Here is a 14,879-nt window from a genome sequence, read left to right on the forward strand (position 1 = left end):
GAGAGAGATAAGTTTTGAAGAAAAATTTCTCTCTCCATCACGTCACTAGAAGTATCCTACATGCTGAACTGTATTATTTATAAACCCATCCCCTTGTTCTTCTGAAATGCAACTATAAAAACATGTGAACTTTCAAATTCAATCTTCTCATGAAAATGAAACATTAAGGTGCCTCAAGACTAAGCGCAGACTCACACACTTCAGTGTTTACATATTCTGGTTGCACAACAGAGTTTACGCTGCATTCACAAGGCGTCACAGAACAGCAAAACTAGGCTAGACCAGAGGTCACAACACTGCTTTCTTTAAACAATATTTAAGGTTGAAGTAAAGTAGATTGACTTAAAACTCCTTAAACAGTAATACTTAACCGTAGTCACTTTTGAAGGATTTAATTATATCTGCTCTTCCTATTCCCTCTAGTATTTATACAGAATGCAGAGGAGTTTTGACTGTTGGAAGCGAAATGCTATTCATGGTCCCCACCCAGGGTGTGGAGTGCTGTTCATACTATACTCACTGTACTGGTTCCAAGTCAATCTCTCATAATCAGGAATGTGCTGCCAACCCATACAGCAATGTTAGGTAGGGAGTGTGTGGTAATTACATACAAGAGAGATGGTGACAGATACATCCATTAGAAAACAGACAATATGTCAGATTTTGAGATGGAGTAGAGAGGTGGAAAAAAGATACTAGGGACAAGGAAGAAAGGGAAAAAGTAGACTAGGACAGTCCTATGCTGAGGTAAAAGCAGCGAAATGAAAGGAATAAAGCAAAAAAAAAAAAAAAAAAAAAGAGAGAGTTACATCAACTTTTAAAAGTAGTTTCCATGAGATAAACCTGTTATGTTTCTTCCTGCCCCTTCCTTACTGCTTTATATTTATATGTAGAAAACTATCTGAAAGATTAAGTATTAACTATAATTATAGAAATAATCTTATATTTATAATTTTTAAACTTCAACTACAGTATCTTTCTCAGGGTCTTTTCTGTTCCTTTCTTATTTTGTTCTCAAGGAAGTCAGAGCACTCAATGTTAACCACTGCTTTTTGGTAGTTTACATTCTTATTTCATTGGTTACAGGATAACCGTCTTACAAGATCCTACTGTAGGAAAGCCCCATTAAAACACTATGTACCACAATAGAGCACACAACACCATAGAGGTCCATCTTACCCCCTACCCAGTGTGGTTTGCTGCAGAAAGAACCAAAAGTGCCTCATCTGAGCCTTTTTTTCATTATACTACCTTGTTTTACTGTATTAAAAATGATATAATTTTATTAGGAAGAGACTTAAGGGGTTAGGTGGTTAATTGAATGCCCAACCTTCTAGTTAGTAAAAAATTTTCCAAATAATGTATCTGAAATGTATCTCATTTCTGTTTGAAATCAGAATGGCAGAATGGAAAAAAAATCTTATTCTGGGTTTTAAGAGATCTGGACTCTAAATACAGGTCTGTTATAAATTATGAATTATGTATCTCCTTTGGCAAACTAGTCTACTCTCAACTTTTGAAAGGTTTAAATAGTATCCAGATTCCTTCTAGTACCAAACTCTGCTCTCCCCTGTGTGAGTTGGCTGGTTGATGTAGTCAGCTAAGGAAATGCTATAGAGGTGATTTAGGTAAAGGCTCCTTTCAAGAGGACGGACTAAGGAAAGGGCTATACATACATCTGAGGTTGAAGCAGACAACTGTCTTTCCTTTTCTTTTCTTTTTTTTAAGATTTTCTTTGAGAGAAAGAGAGAGAGAGGGAGAGAGAGAGAGACAGTAGGGGAAGGAGAAGAGGGAAAGGGAGAAGCAGATTCTGCGCTGAGCTTGGAGCTGGACACAGGCTCAATCCCACAACTCTGAGATAATGACCTGAGCAGAAATCAATAGTCAGATGCTTAACTGACTGAGCCACTAGGGTGCCCCAGACATCTGTCTAATTAGTTCAATGAGCCTTCTTGCATGCTTAAAAGGACCAACCAAAATTTGGCAGTTACTTTTCTTGCAATTGCTGTATTAACCCAATGAACATTTGAACACATATTTTTTTTTAAATTAGGAAGTAACACAGAGTTGGAAATTCTTAGACTGGAGCTCTGAAATCTAGATGGAAATCCGCAATCTCCCATAATGATGGAAACTCTATCATTAGCTAGTTACATGGTCTTGGGTAAGTTATTAAATCTTTATGAGCTCAGGAATATGTACTCCAAGACCTCTTCTAATTCTATAATTACTGACAGCCAGCAGCAACTGCCAGATTTAAAGATCACAAAAATTGTACAGAGCACTTTCAATATTTTTAAATGGCTTAAAACCAGAATACTTAAAAAGAAATGTGTACATTAGTAACATCCACTGTTCTGCTTGATTTCTCACACATAAAAGGGATCTGTGGAGCCTACTTTTCATGAGAATTAAATGAGATAAATGGGATTTGTATTGTTTTCTACTTTTTTTCTTCTTTGTATACTAGCTAAAATCTTTATATTAGCAATCTGCACTTTTGTTTGAACAGCTAACATAAATTATCTAACTTTTAGAAAATGCACAATATAAAACCAGCAAATTACTCAACTAAATAACTAGAATTATTGCTTTTGAATTCCAAACATCAAACATTCTTTTTGAAGAGCACCTTTAGTCTAAAGCAAATATAATTTATGACTACTTGCAAGTTATTACATAATAATGAGGTTTATTTAAGATGGTATAAGTATTTCCATAATATACTAACATTTTCAAGGTGTTTGTTTAACTTGGTTATAAAATACACTCTGGGAAAAAATGGGTAGGTTCTTTGTGAGAACAAATGCTTTTGAAAACTTCAATAGCAAAGAAAGATTTCAGGACGAAAATGGTCCTGTATCAAAAAATTCAATGCGTATTTTATTTAAAAAAAAAATCTTTTCCTTTTCTTTTCTTGTATCTTTTATAATGAATATAAAATTTCTAAATTTGGAAATTATGTTTTGTAACAAGTTACCATTTTTAATAAAGAAGGGTCAATAACATTATACATCATCTTCGTAGATATACATGCATATTTGGTAACAAGTTGGTCTATTTGAGTTTCTTTAACACATGTGCCTACACACATTCCCTGACCAGATAAAAGGCTCATATGCAAACTAGGACCTACTTTGGCTTAATATTCATTTTATAGGTAATGAAAAAAATCACCTATTCAAACAAAATATACCAGACTAGTGTAGCATTATTTAACACATTAAATATATTTCCATTAGTGTTTTATTTCTTTGCTGTTTTAATGCTCAAACCAAGGTTCAAGTGTAAAACACTTTTCTCAGACTGCACTAAACCATACTACTATTAATTTACCAAATATGAAGTGAATAATTTTATAAAACACACACATGAGAACATAAGAAATTATGATTTAATTTTTAATATTCACATGTTAAGAAAGTATATTACTTAACTTTTTAAGTGTTAGAAATCGTCATCTACATCGGTGTGTAGCTTCACTATTTATACTATCACAGTTTTATCTATTTGAATAAGTAAGAGTTTGGGTTTTTTTCCCCACAATGGGCAAGAATTCTACACATAAACACCTCTACGAGGGTATGTTTATAAGGGCAGGCTAAGTTATTATTCATATCCTGGTTGTTGTGCAACATTAAATAATCATGAAGTACAAGTTCTGAAAGAGAATACTTTAAGCTACAGAAAGTGTCTTTTCTGCTACAACTCTAAAAGCTTACTGATCAGAGTAAAATCAGGCATATAACAACTTCCTAAGATATTTTCTGTCCCTGAAAGTTTTCAGATCAAGATTGTATACAATCATCTCATAAAGCTGGCTAATGTTCTCTTTAAATGCACATCAATTAAGTGTTCAATAATTTCCTTTATAATTTCATCACTAATTTGCAATTCCTGAATTGAAAAAAAGAAGCAAAGCTTCTCTCACTAGAAGTAAAACACAATGTGTCAAGGATGTTCAGTCCAGAGCTATGCTTAAGCTTAAGTAACAGAACAAACATTTAGCAGAGCACTTTGAAGATAATCTGTATAATCAAAAATATCCCACTGGAACAATGGCCTTAAAAATGAATATAACCATGATTCTGCCACTACTCTTGTTGAACTAGAAACACCTTAAAGTTCTCTTTCAGCTATGTCCCAAAGTTTGTCTACCAAGGCAAGGGGAGATAACAAAAGTTTAATCTTCAAAAATGTAGAGTATTAGATTGATAGTTCTAATTTGTTTTCTCTTCCACTTATTTATGTTAAAAATAGCCTCTATCCATGTCTAACACATAACTTTATTCTACTCAGTATCGAGGTTTGTTTGTGTGCCAATCAAGTATTTTTGAACCAGAGCTTTTCCCTGCAAATAATAATTTATCACTGATAAAGTTGTTTTTTATGCACCTCATACTATTGTAATAATTTGATTTGTTAATCACTTTACATTCATTACCTAATCTACTTTTGTTAAGCACATTTTGCAGGTGGGGTAACTTACACTTGAAGGGATTAAGCCCAGTTGCTGAAGGAAGGATCAGGTAGCAACTGATGCAGTAAATAATTCAAACGCAGTCTGTCTGACTCTAAATCTATAAACCTAAATACCACGACTTTTAAAAAACAGATCTAAAACTTCATTCCAGACCAAACACATTATAATCTGCAGGAATTGTGTCCCTAAGTTTGTTTTTTGAAGTTGGTGGTTTGATAACCAAGCACTGTCACCAGTCTAGTCTGCCTCCCTAGAATTGCTGATTTTGATTAACTGCCTCTTATTTCCATGAACCAGACCTTGAGGGAAGCCTCATGAGACTGCAAGATAGACAGTGCTGTGCAGGATTAAAAAGAAGTAAACCTGGCTCCTGCCTTGAGAAGCTTACAATCTAAAAATATGCTACCCCAAATATTGACAGGCTATTGAAGTGCCTGGACTGGGTTGCTTACTAGAGATGACTGTGTGGGAGCAGTGTAATTTGATTACGGTTTTGGTGGAAAGGAGGACGAAACTGACAGAGAAGAGACTAACCTGGGTGTAAAGGTTTGGCAGTGGAAATAAGATTTGTGGAAAGTTTAACAACCCTTCTTTATTTCAAAACACAATTTTAAATATTTCAATTCAGTTCTCTCTCAAACACATACAAAATTACTAACCTTCTACATTCATGGCTTCTCTCAGAACCTGAAGTTTCTTTTGTCTCTCTCGAATTCGGTCCAAAGCACTTGATATTGCTGAGGACGTGGGCAATTCTCGCATGTGAAACACTGGATCCACTTTCTGAGGGCCAAAGATATCCAAGGCTATGCTTCCATCTGAGTATCTTGCTTCCTTTTTTCTAGGAGTAGTTGAAGGCCGCACCGTTACTGCCTCAGGGAGATACTGTCGGAATCCACCAGTTTCCCCAGGAAAGTCTCTGTCAGCTGTGCAAAGCAAGTCCATGGATGAAGCCCAAATCTTCTTCTTGGGAAGCACGTCAATGCCAGGCAGAATTTTTTTTTCTGGGCCACTAGATTTGAACAGGTAAGGGGAGCAGACATTTTCAGAATCTTCGTGTCCAGAATTATTATCTGATGAAATGTCCTTGAAATAATCTTCCTCATCTTGTGTGTCTCTGATGGACAGAAATCCCATAGATTTACTAAGCCCTTTGTTAAGAAAGGTCTGATGAGAGAATGGAGACTTGTGTATGTCTACAACATCAGAAGTAGCGCTTCTTCCTGGAATGATAAGAATCTATCATGTATGTACAGAATTTTTAGAAAATAACTGGAATGTAACCTTACTATTGACAGTGAAAGTGCTGGTAATTTCCTAAATCTTCCTAATGGAGGATCAGAGATGAAATGGATGGTAGTGATAATGAAAGTGAAAAGAGATGCTATGTTTGTATAACTTTTCATAGTCCAATGTTTCTTACCCAATAAAAACAAAAATGTATTGAACTCACTTTTTTGAGTAGTATTTTATTCATCAAAGAGGAATTATTTGGTTTTTAAAAATAGACAAAAGTAAAAAAAATAGGCAAAAGTTTCTAATACTATCCAGTTTGGCAGAATATTAATTATCCATGAAATAATTTGGGGTAGCAATAGAATGTAGAGTATACTCCTTTAACTTCTAAAGATATAATCAGACATGTATCACTTCAACATAAAGCCCTAGTATTTTCTGGTCATTTAAAAATTTTTTAAAGATGAAACAAAGAATTCTTGCTATATTCTGGATGAAAAAAAGATTGCAGCATTTGGAATTCTTAAGTATCAAAGTTTTATTATGATTAGGTATGTTTTCAGAAAATTTGTTTGAAATCCAGATAATTTGATTGTTTAAATTATGTAAGAAACTTAATTTTTCCAAGGCAGACCATCATGTACTGCATGAGACTGTTTTTCCTCTTGAACATAATGCATTCTTATTATTCTTTAGTCCTTGATGTTGATGCAGTTAAAAGCCAGTAAGTCATTCTAATTTTTTTATGGCACCCGTCTATAAATGCATTGAAACAGCAAAAATGCCCAACCAGAAATTAATTTTGGGACTCATAGAGTCAGTAACACAAAAAATCATCATATATAGACATAGACTGTCACAGACTCTAGCTTCTAATCTAAGATAATTTAAAACTGATAAACACATATATGTTATAATATTTTAGGAGTAAATTACATTCTTAAACCACATACTGAAACTCATTAATTTAAAATTTTATTTAAAAATAGAGAACAGAGATATTCTTGAAAATTGATAGAATACATTAGGTAAAAAGTAGAATTGAAAGGACTTAAGGATCATACAACCACAGATGAACTTGACAATCTGCCTTCTTTTACTGCCTTGACTACCAACATGTAGCCAAAACTTAGAGAAAATCAAGCAAGTGAGGATTTTGGCAACATCATAAACTCATAGTCAGACACCCTGGATACTCAACATCAATGTGTTAACAGTAATTTCACTCATTCTTCACAATGCTTCACTTTTCCTCATTCTTCAAATTTCCCACATTAACTCCCTCTTTTTTCTGATGATCTTATCTCATATTTTACCAAGAAAATAGAATCTGTCAGAAGAGAGCTTTCTCATTTTCCCATGGCTAATTCTATATATCTACCCATGTCTGCCAATCTCTTCTCTTGTCTCAAAAGATTAAATCTGCTATCAGTTGAAGGCCAATTCCCAATATGTGTTCAGTCCCCCTCTTCTTTTATGTTATCAGAGATTTTACTTTTTTGGTTAACATCTGCCCTCCATCTTAATTAACCCCCTTTTCTATTGAGTCATTCCCATTAGTATACAAACATGCTTTAATATCTCTGTAATAAAAAGCAAACTAAACAAAACCTCTCCCCTGTTACCACATTTCCTTCTAGCTCCTGCTGTCTCCAATTTCTTATTTCCCATTCAGTATTCTACTCACTTTAGTCAACTTCCAACTCCTCCACACCTTGGCAACTCTCATTAAGTAAAGCTAATGGCATCCATATTGCTAAATCCAAAAGACATTCTGCATCCCTATCTTACTTACCTCTCAGCAACAACTGATGGTGATGACAGTTACTTAATGAAGCACTTTCCTCTTTTACAATACTGGTTTTCTCCTACTTCTTAGACTGCTCATTCTTAGTCTTTGCTTTTTCCTCCTCTACTGGATATCCAAATGTCAGATTTCCTCAGGTTTCAGTTTTAGAATCCTATCTCTTCACTCTCTTCTTGTATAATTTCATCTACTAAGAAGGCTTTAAATAATTAACTAACTACATACTGATAACTCCCAAATGTATATTCTTGGCACCAATGTCTTCTGGGAGCTCCAATCTTATATATTTGAAACTTTTATTAGTATATCTTAGAAGCACCTCAAACTGAACGTGCTTAATACTATTTTTATTTGTTTCCCACATCCAGAGATGTCCATTCGACCCCATTTTTTTCCAATTTCAATAAGTGGCATCACTATCCAACTGACGGCTCAAAACAGAAATCTGGGCACTATCCTGAAATCCTTCATCGTCCTTATTGCCTGCATCATATCCATCAGAAGTGCTGGCCATTTAACTTCTCAAAGACATCTTTCTCCATGTGATTATTTCCATTTTCACTGGCATCACCCTATTCCCAGTTAACACTATCAGTTGACTAAAAAACTACAATGACTTCTGGACAGGTCTCCCTTCTTTCTTCACCCAACTATCACTTTACTCAGCAGCCAGCGTTATCTTCTCAAAATATAAATTCAATGATGCCACCACCCTTTGTAATAAGTCTCAAAGGCATACAATCACACTCAAAATAAAATCAAGACTCCTTACAGATCTGCCATTTGAATCTTTTTAGTCTCATTGCCACTTCTTTTATTTCATCCAGGCCACAGGTTTTCCTGTTAAGCTCTTTTATATATTAGGACCTTTATATATACTGTTTTCTATGCCCTGAATGGTCCAGACCTTTCTCATGGTTAGTTGTTTCATATTCTATACTTTTATTTTACATATGACTTCTTCAGTGAGGCCTACCATAATCACTATTGAAATAATCACTTTCCAAGTGTATCATGAGTCTATCCCATTTCTAACTGGTAGATTTAGCATTCTCTTATAGGTCATTAGTATTTACTAACAATATATTAATGGGCCATGGTATCCTAAAAGAGCCATATCTTCTCACCAGCCATATGAGACTTAAAACTAATTGCTAATAAGGTGGCTCTTGGATAATTACTGCTCTATAAATGCTATGTGTTTGCTTTATGCAAATAAGTAGATATAAAAATATTTCAATTCCTATTTATTAAAAGTCCAGAAAGTTAAAAAAAAAAAGTTCAGAATGTTACCATTTTTAAATTCTGCAAGGTAGTACAAAATTATAATGAAAATTCGTTTAAAAGTTTGCACTACCTTCCTACTCTGCTTCTACAAAATATGCTAAATTTAACTATTTCTCAATTTGCTCTACATGGCTGAAAATCCCATTATGATAGCCAACTTACAGTCTCGTGACCATTATTTATAAAAGATGATTTTTTAAACCATAATAAGGTCTCTTCTGGTAGCCCATAAAACAAACAAAGGAATGGGTAAATAGGAAGAGGAGTGAGAAAGAAAGAAGGGGTGGGGAGGGAATGATACTCCTGAGGAAAATGGGCAAAATATCGTGGATGTGTGAAACAAAGTTCAGGGTGATATGTACATACTTGTTAGACATGGCCTAAGGTAAAACTGTTAAGAGCTATGAGCCATAAAGGCATTAAAGGGAGAAACTGAGTGTGGATCACCTTTTGAAGGAAGAAAAAGGAAGTGGCAGGAAAGAGATGTTTGGGCCCCACAGGCCTGCGCCTGCCTGAGGTTCAGGGAAGCCAGTCGTACCTGATGGTGGGAGGTAGTAACTCAGGCTTCTTTTCCGTGGGTGGGAGAGTTAGATAGCCTCTCAAAGAAAACACCATGAAAGATAACTGATATCAAGAGACTACTGTATACCCATCTTTTATGCTTATTTTCAATTATCCTAAGCATCTTCAGTCCATCATTCTTCTTGGAGAACTTCTCAATATTGGAAACAACTTGACATGGTCGTGTATCTGTTTTATTTTTGAAACTGCCATCAATCTAGTATTATATTTAGTAGTGAAACCAAATGCATCCTCTAAAAGAAGTTCATTATCATACAAGGTAACCAGGTTTTTGAAATGCTGTAACTAATTTCTTACGTCATGTTTCTTCTTTCAGTAATTTTTGTTCTATATGCAGTACCACTCATAGAGTTGGTGTTAGAAACATTTTTATTTGCAGTTATTTGGTCTACTTTTACTACTGTACCTTGTTTATGTTTGTTAGAACCAACAAAGCATGGCTAAGAGTTTTCAGTAGAAATGGAGTCACATCCATTTGGAAAAACAGTCGTCAGATCACTACAATTTCTAGCTTTATAGGAACATGGCTTGGAGCCTTTGCTATTCCACTCGATTGGGAAAGACCGTGGCAGGTATGGCCCATCTCCTGTATGCCTGGAGTGACCTTTGGCTACATGGCTGGCCTTGTGATTTCACCACTCTGGATATACTGGAATAGAAAGCAACTTACATACAAGAACAATTAATTGGAGCAAAGGGAGAAGATATTTCCTTGTGCAGATTCCATGAAGACTGTGCAGAAATGTATATGGTTTAAGCCAGGCAGTTCCATTTACAGCATTGTTCTTTATGTAGTTACAACATGATGTGACTGTAGCTTTTTTTTTTTTTTAAAGATTTTATTTATTTATTCGACAGAGAGAGAGACAGCCAGCGAGAGAAGAAACACAAGCAGGGGGAGTGGGAGAGGAAGAAGCAGGCTCATAGCAGAGGAGCCTGATGTGGGGCTCGATCCCAGAACGGCAGGATCACGCCCTGAGCCGAAGGCAGACACTTAACCGCTGTGCCACCCAGGCGCCCCATGTGACTGTAGCTTTTTAAACTAGGAAACCCCTGAGATATTGTACCTTCTAGCTGAAACAAAGTATTTATAATAGGAAAAAAAAAAAAAAAAAAGGAAAAAGATGTTTGGAGCTAGGTGGTTTCTCCAGTGGGTCTAATAGCTTAGAACTGCTTTTGTTTGCTTTTTTGGATGAAAAAGGAGACAGACATACCTTTATCTAGGTAACAGAGAGGGGGATTTTGGCTGGTACAAACACACCCTTTTAAAATCACATATTCCTAACTGGCTCTCAATGCATTTTGTCATATCAGTGATACTCAGTATCTTCAGCTATACAACTGGATATGGAATTGCATGATTAACACTTCACAAGTGAATAAAATATATATAGCATCACATATCATATCATGGCTGCCTTATATTGCTAAAGCACTATTGGAAAAATTTCACTAGTCTGGGAACTAAAAATGGGAGTTCAAATATAGAATCTGGCCCTTTAAATGAGGAGAAACAGGAATTCTAGGCTCATTTATTAGGTGCATAAGCTTCTAGACCAGTGAAAACCATGTACTGTTGTTAATACCAGAGCTACTTACTTACTAACTTTATTCAAGGCTAGATAAAACACAATTTCTTCAACTGATGTCCAAATCTTTCTAAACATGTGCGGCTATTATAATTATTTTATTTAACAGGCAATAAACAGCCCTGAAATCATTAAGTACATCTAATAGCTGTGCTCACTATCATAGCAAGTTTGATCATAGGAAGTTAATGTTATTTTTGAAGGCAATGCCATTGGAGCTACTCTTAAAAGATTTCAGGTAGATACTTCTTTAATATTTCCACATCCTGGGAGAGTTACTAGCTCCTTCCACTATACTCGCAGAGTATGTTGGCCCTCTCTTAGGATATATCTTTCACTGTATTAAAATTGTCTATTATATTAGGTATCTGTCACCACTCCCACTCATTTCCTCACTCCACCCCCAACTAGAACAGTTAACATAAGAAACCATGTCTTACCTGTTTTTGTATTTCTAGTTCTTGATTAAAGGCATTCCAAAACAATGCTTATAGAATGGGTTGATTACATAACTTTCTGAAACCTTTTTAAAGCCAATTTAGGTAGCATAATCTACTAGAAAGATTACTGTCAAAACACCTGGGTTTTAATTCTAGCTTTACCAAATTCAATCCTGAGCTTGGGCAAGCCACTTGATTTCCATTTTTCCCACTTCCTTCATTTACAAAGCTGTGGACATTACTTATTACACCTTCTTAAAGATGACAGGATAAATGAACAAACACTTAATGAACTATCATGAGCTCTCCTGAACAAGGGCAACATAGAATTCTAAATTCCGCCTCCCTTTTGTTTCTGCTTTATTTTCCTCAGCATATCATTATCTACCCAGGGGGAATTTAAAAGTTCTTTTGAGAGGAAATCATGAAATCAGAAATCAAAAGATCTATAAAAGTTTTAGATTCTATAATTTAAAAAACCAATTTATTCAAAACAGGATAAATGGTGATTATACATGGATTTTCCATCTCTTGGAAAGGCTCTGAGTTCAAAGAGAGTTTACAAACAACATTAGATTACATACAGTTGTAAGTATCCAGATAGAAAATGAAACCATAAACATTCTCCTTTTGGAGAATACACAGCTTGCTAAAAACTAACTGGGGGAAAAATAAATAAAAACAAAAGATTTTAAGAACATAAAAAATCTTCATAATAGAACATATTCCATTTATTTTAGTCCAACTGAAAAAAATCTCCCTTGTAAAGTACATTGTGTTTTAACTATATTTGTTATGTAACATCATCCTTAATTGGATATCATCATTCACCTTTCCCCCTCACACAAGATTCAAAACACTTAAGCATCTCTTGGAAGCTAACTTCAAAATGACATTTCAGTATTGAAAGAGGTTCCACGATTCCCCATCTGTCCTCACAAGTGGGAGGTACACAAGAAAAGAAACATGATATTGTTAATGCACCCAAGTTCTGAAGTACTATCATGCTGATCTGATCATGGTGTAGGTTTCCGCCTCAAGCTTGGCAGGAAATGTTTGATTTCTTTTTGCTGAGTGAAGCCATTTTATTAGCATTGGCAGTATAAAATAACAAAATAGGGGGCAGACAGCCCACTAGTTTAGGCCTTAGCTTCTGTAACAGATCTGAGAAGTAAGATATAAGGAGAGACCTTTTAAGGTCATTGACTCATAGCTAAAAATGTTATTGTTAAGTTTCAGTTGAGCAATCAAATCACTTAGACACAAGGCATTATCCCTAAAATTGCTTACTTTTTTAAACCTAATTCTGTATCTTACTGCCCATTCTGACAACTTCTTTATCGAAAACTACAGCCAGGAGCCTAATAAACCAACGTTATCAGTACATAAAGGTTTCTGGCTGGTTCGCACCAAAGAGAATGCTTTCGTACCCATGTCATGTAACAAGGTCGTGTGTAGTGCACATGACGACCGACAGTGAACTGCACTGCCCAAAAGCACTGGGGTCCTGGGAAATAGTTCTTCTTCACAAGGTCATTTTTTACTCTTAAAGGTTTTATATTATGTTAGTATATGACACTGATTATTAGCTGCTAATTGCTTGTGTGGTAATGAGTATAATTAGCACATTATGTTGATTCTGTCTTTGAGATGTGGTTTTATACATTTATTGAAGGTAAATTAGAACCACCCTTGAGCAGTACTACTGTGGAAAGCAATGGCTAAGAAGACCTGAAGAATTCTCTTCTATTACACTCAATCTCAAAACGGCTGTTGTTTCTTTCCCTGGAAGGACCTCTAATTCTACCCAAAGTGTAAACATAAACAAAATCTGGTTTACCTTGAGTGACAAATTGTAATTCCTTACAGATTCTCTTGAGTTTAGATATAGGGGAGATTTAATTCTCCAACAAAGGGAAAGGACTATTAGAAAATAAAATCAATGGACAGTCCGTTTAAAGATTTCTCTGTTAAATTTTTAGTTACTACAGTCAGCCCTAGATTATCTGCATTTGGACAGTCTATTAGTCAAAAGAATTCTCAAAAGCTATTAAACAATGATACTAAATATTTCTTAATATTATAAAAACAAAATCACAAATAAAAGGCACTAATAATTTGGTTTAAAACTTCTATTTGTTGTTACAGTAAGAAAATAGTCTAATAATATGAGGCAAGATGGTTAACTACAGGTTTTCTTTTTACTCTGCATACAAGTTAATGTCTAAAATAGGTTACCAAAAAAATAAATTATAGAGGCTATATATTTCTTTACAGACATAATGTAATTATAATTACATTATAATTGTATTACAAAAGTATTATTATATCTAATATTTTATAAAACTTTTTCTCATAACCATTCAATGGACAAATTCATTTATCATCTTTAAAAACTAATGTGCTTAATATAGGTTTTCCCTCTCCCTAGCATCTATGTCCAGAAAGCTTGACTTTGTATATTTATTTAAAAAATATGCGTACATGTAAATGACAAGAAAATAGCCTGCTATATAAAGTATGTTATAAGCTACATATAAATAGATTCAGTTCAATCTCTAATTGCTACCACTGAAATAGTATGTAATAATTAATATCTGTAATAAGACTCTGAATGATTGAAAGCAATATAATCCAAACTCTGCTAACACTTGAGTCTTTAAAATTTGATAAACTAAATATGGCAAAGTAACCTTTTTTCTTTTCTATAGAATTTATGTTGGCTAGGGATAAAATGGGGGACTCATATATATAGGAACATTTATTATTTTTAGAAAAACCAAACTATTTAAAAATTAATAATCAATAACATAACGTTATAGTTACTAACTCAACAAATAACAAACAAGCAAACCAACTTCAATTCCATAACATGGCCATTTAATGATAGTGGGAGATGACAAAAGGGAATTACATAAAGAAAGTAAAGAACAGGAAGAGAAATAAGGAAGGAAGGGAGAGAGGAATAAAGCCGAGAGAAAGCGAGGGAGGGAGAGGGATTGGTGGAAAGGAGGAAGAAATTAGAAAGATGATAAGAGAAACAGAAATCATTTAAATCTAACATTCACTTATTAAAGTGCTCATAATGTCTCCTTGAAAAAGACTCTTTCTGCTTGCTATTGACATTTAACTATAATTTTCTATTACTCAGTTCTAAAACAGGAGTCTGACTGAAAAATCTGATGGATTAATGAAGTGCTTCTCTCCTTGGCACCAAGGTTCACACTAGATCATATCTCAAATCTTAGAATAGTTCTAAAATAAAGGGAAAGGGAGGGTATGTGTTGTGATGAGCACGGGGGTTCTATGCAACTGATGAATCGTTGAACACTACATCAAAAACTAATGATGTACTACATGCTGGCTAATTGAACATAATGATAAAAAAAAATAAAGGGAAAGATTTTTACCTACAAGAATAAGGTGTGTATGTGTGTGTGATATATATATATATA

At 34.5% G+C, this 14,879-nt stretch overlaps 1 protein-coding gene across 1 annotated transcript in view; it reads right to left on the reverse strand.

The window, feature by feature from the left end:
• The window catches only part of PTPN13 (protein tyrosine phosphatase non-receptor type 13), a 139,760-nt gene that overhangs the window by 88,242 nt on the left and 36,639 nt on the right, over positions 1-14,879 (reverse strand). Inside the window, exon 6 of the mRNA XM_008706172.2 lies at positions 5,143-5,706. Coding sequence (XP_008704394.2) covers positions 5,143-5,706 — 564 coding nt within the window. The remainder of the gene's footprint in view (positions 1-5,142; positions 5,707-14,879) is intronic.

This window comes from Ursus maritimus, unplaced genomic scaffold (assembly GCF_017311325.1).
Source record: "Ursus maritimus isolate PB19 unplaced genomic scaffold, ASM1731132v1 scaffold_8, whole genome shotgun sequence".
In the NCBI taxonomy this organism is placed as follows: Eukaryota; Metazoa; Chordata; class Mammalia; order Carnivora; family Ursidae; genus Ursus; species Ursus maritimus.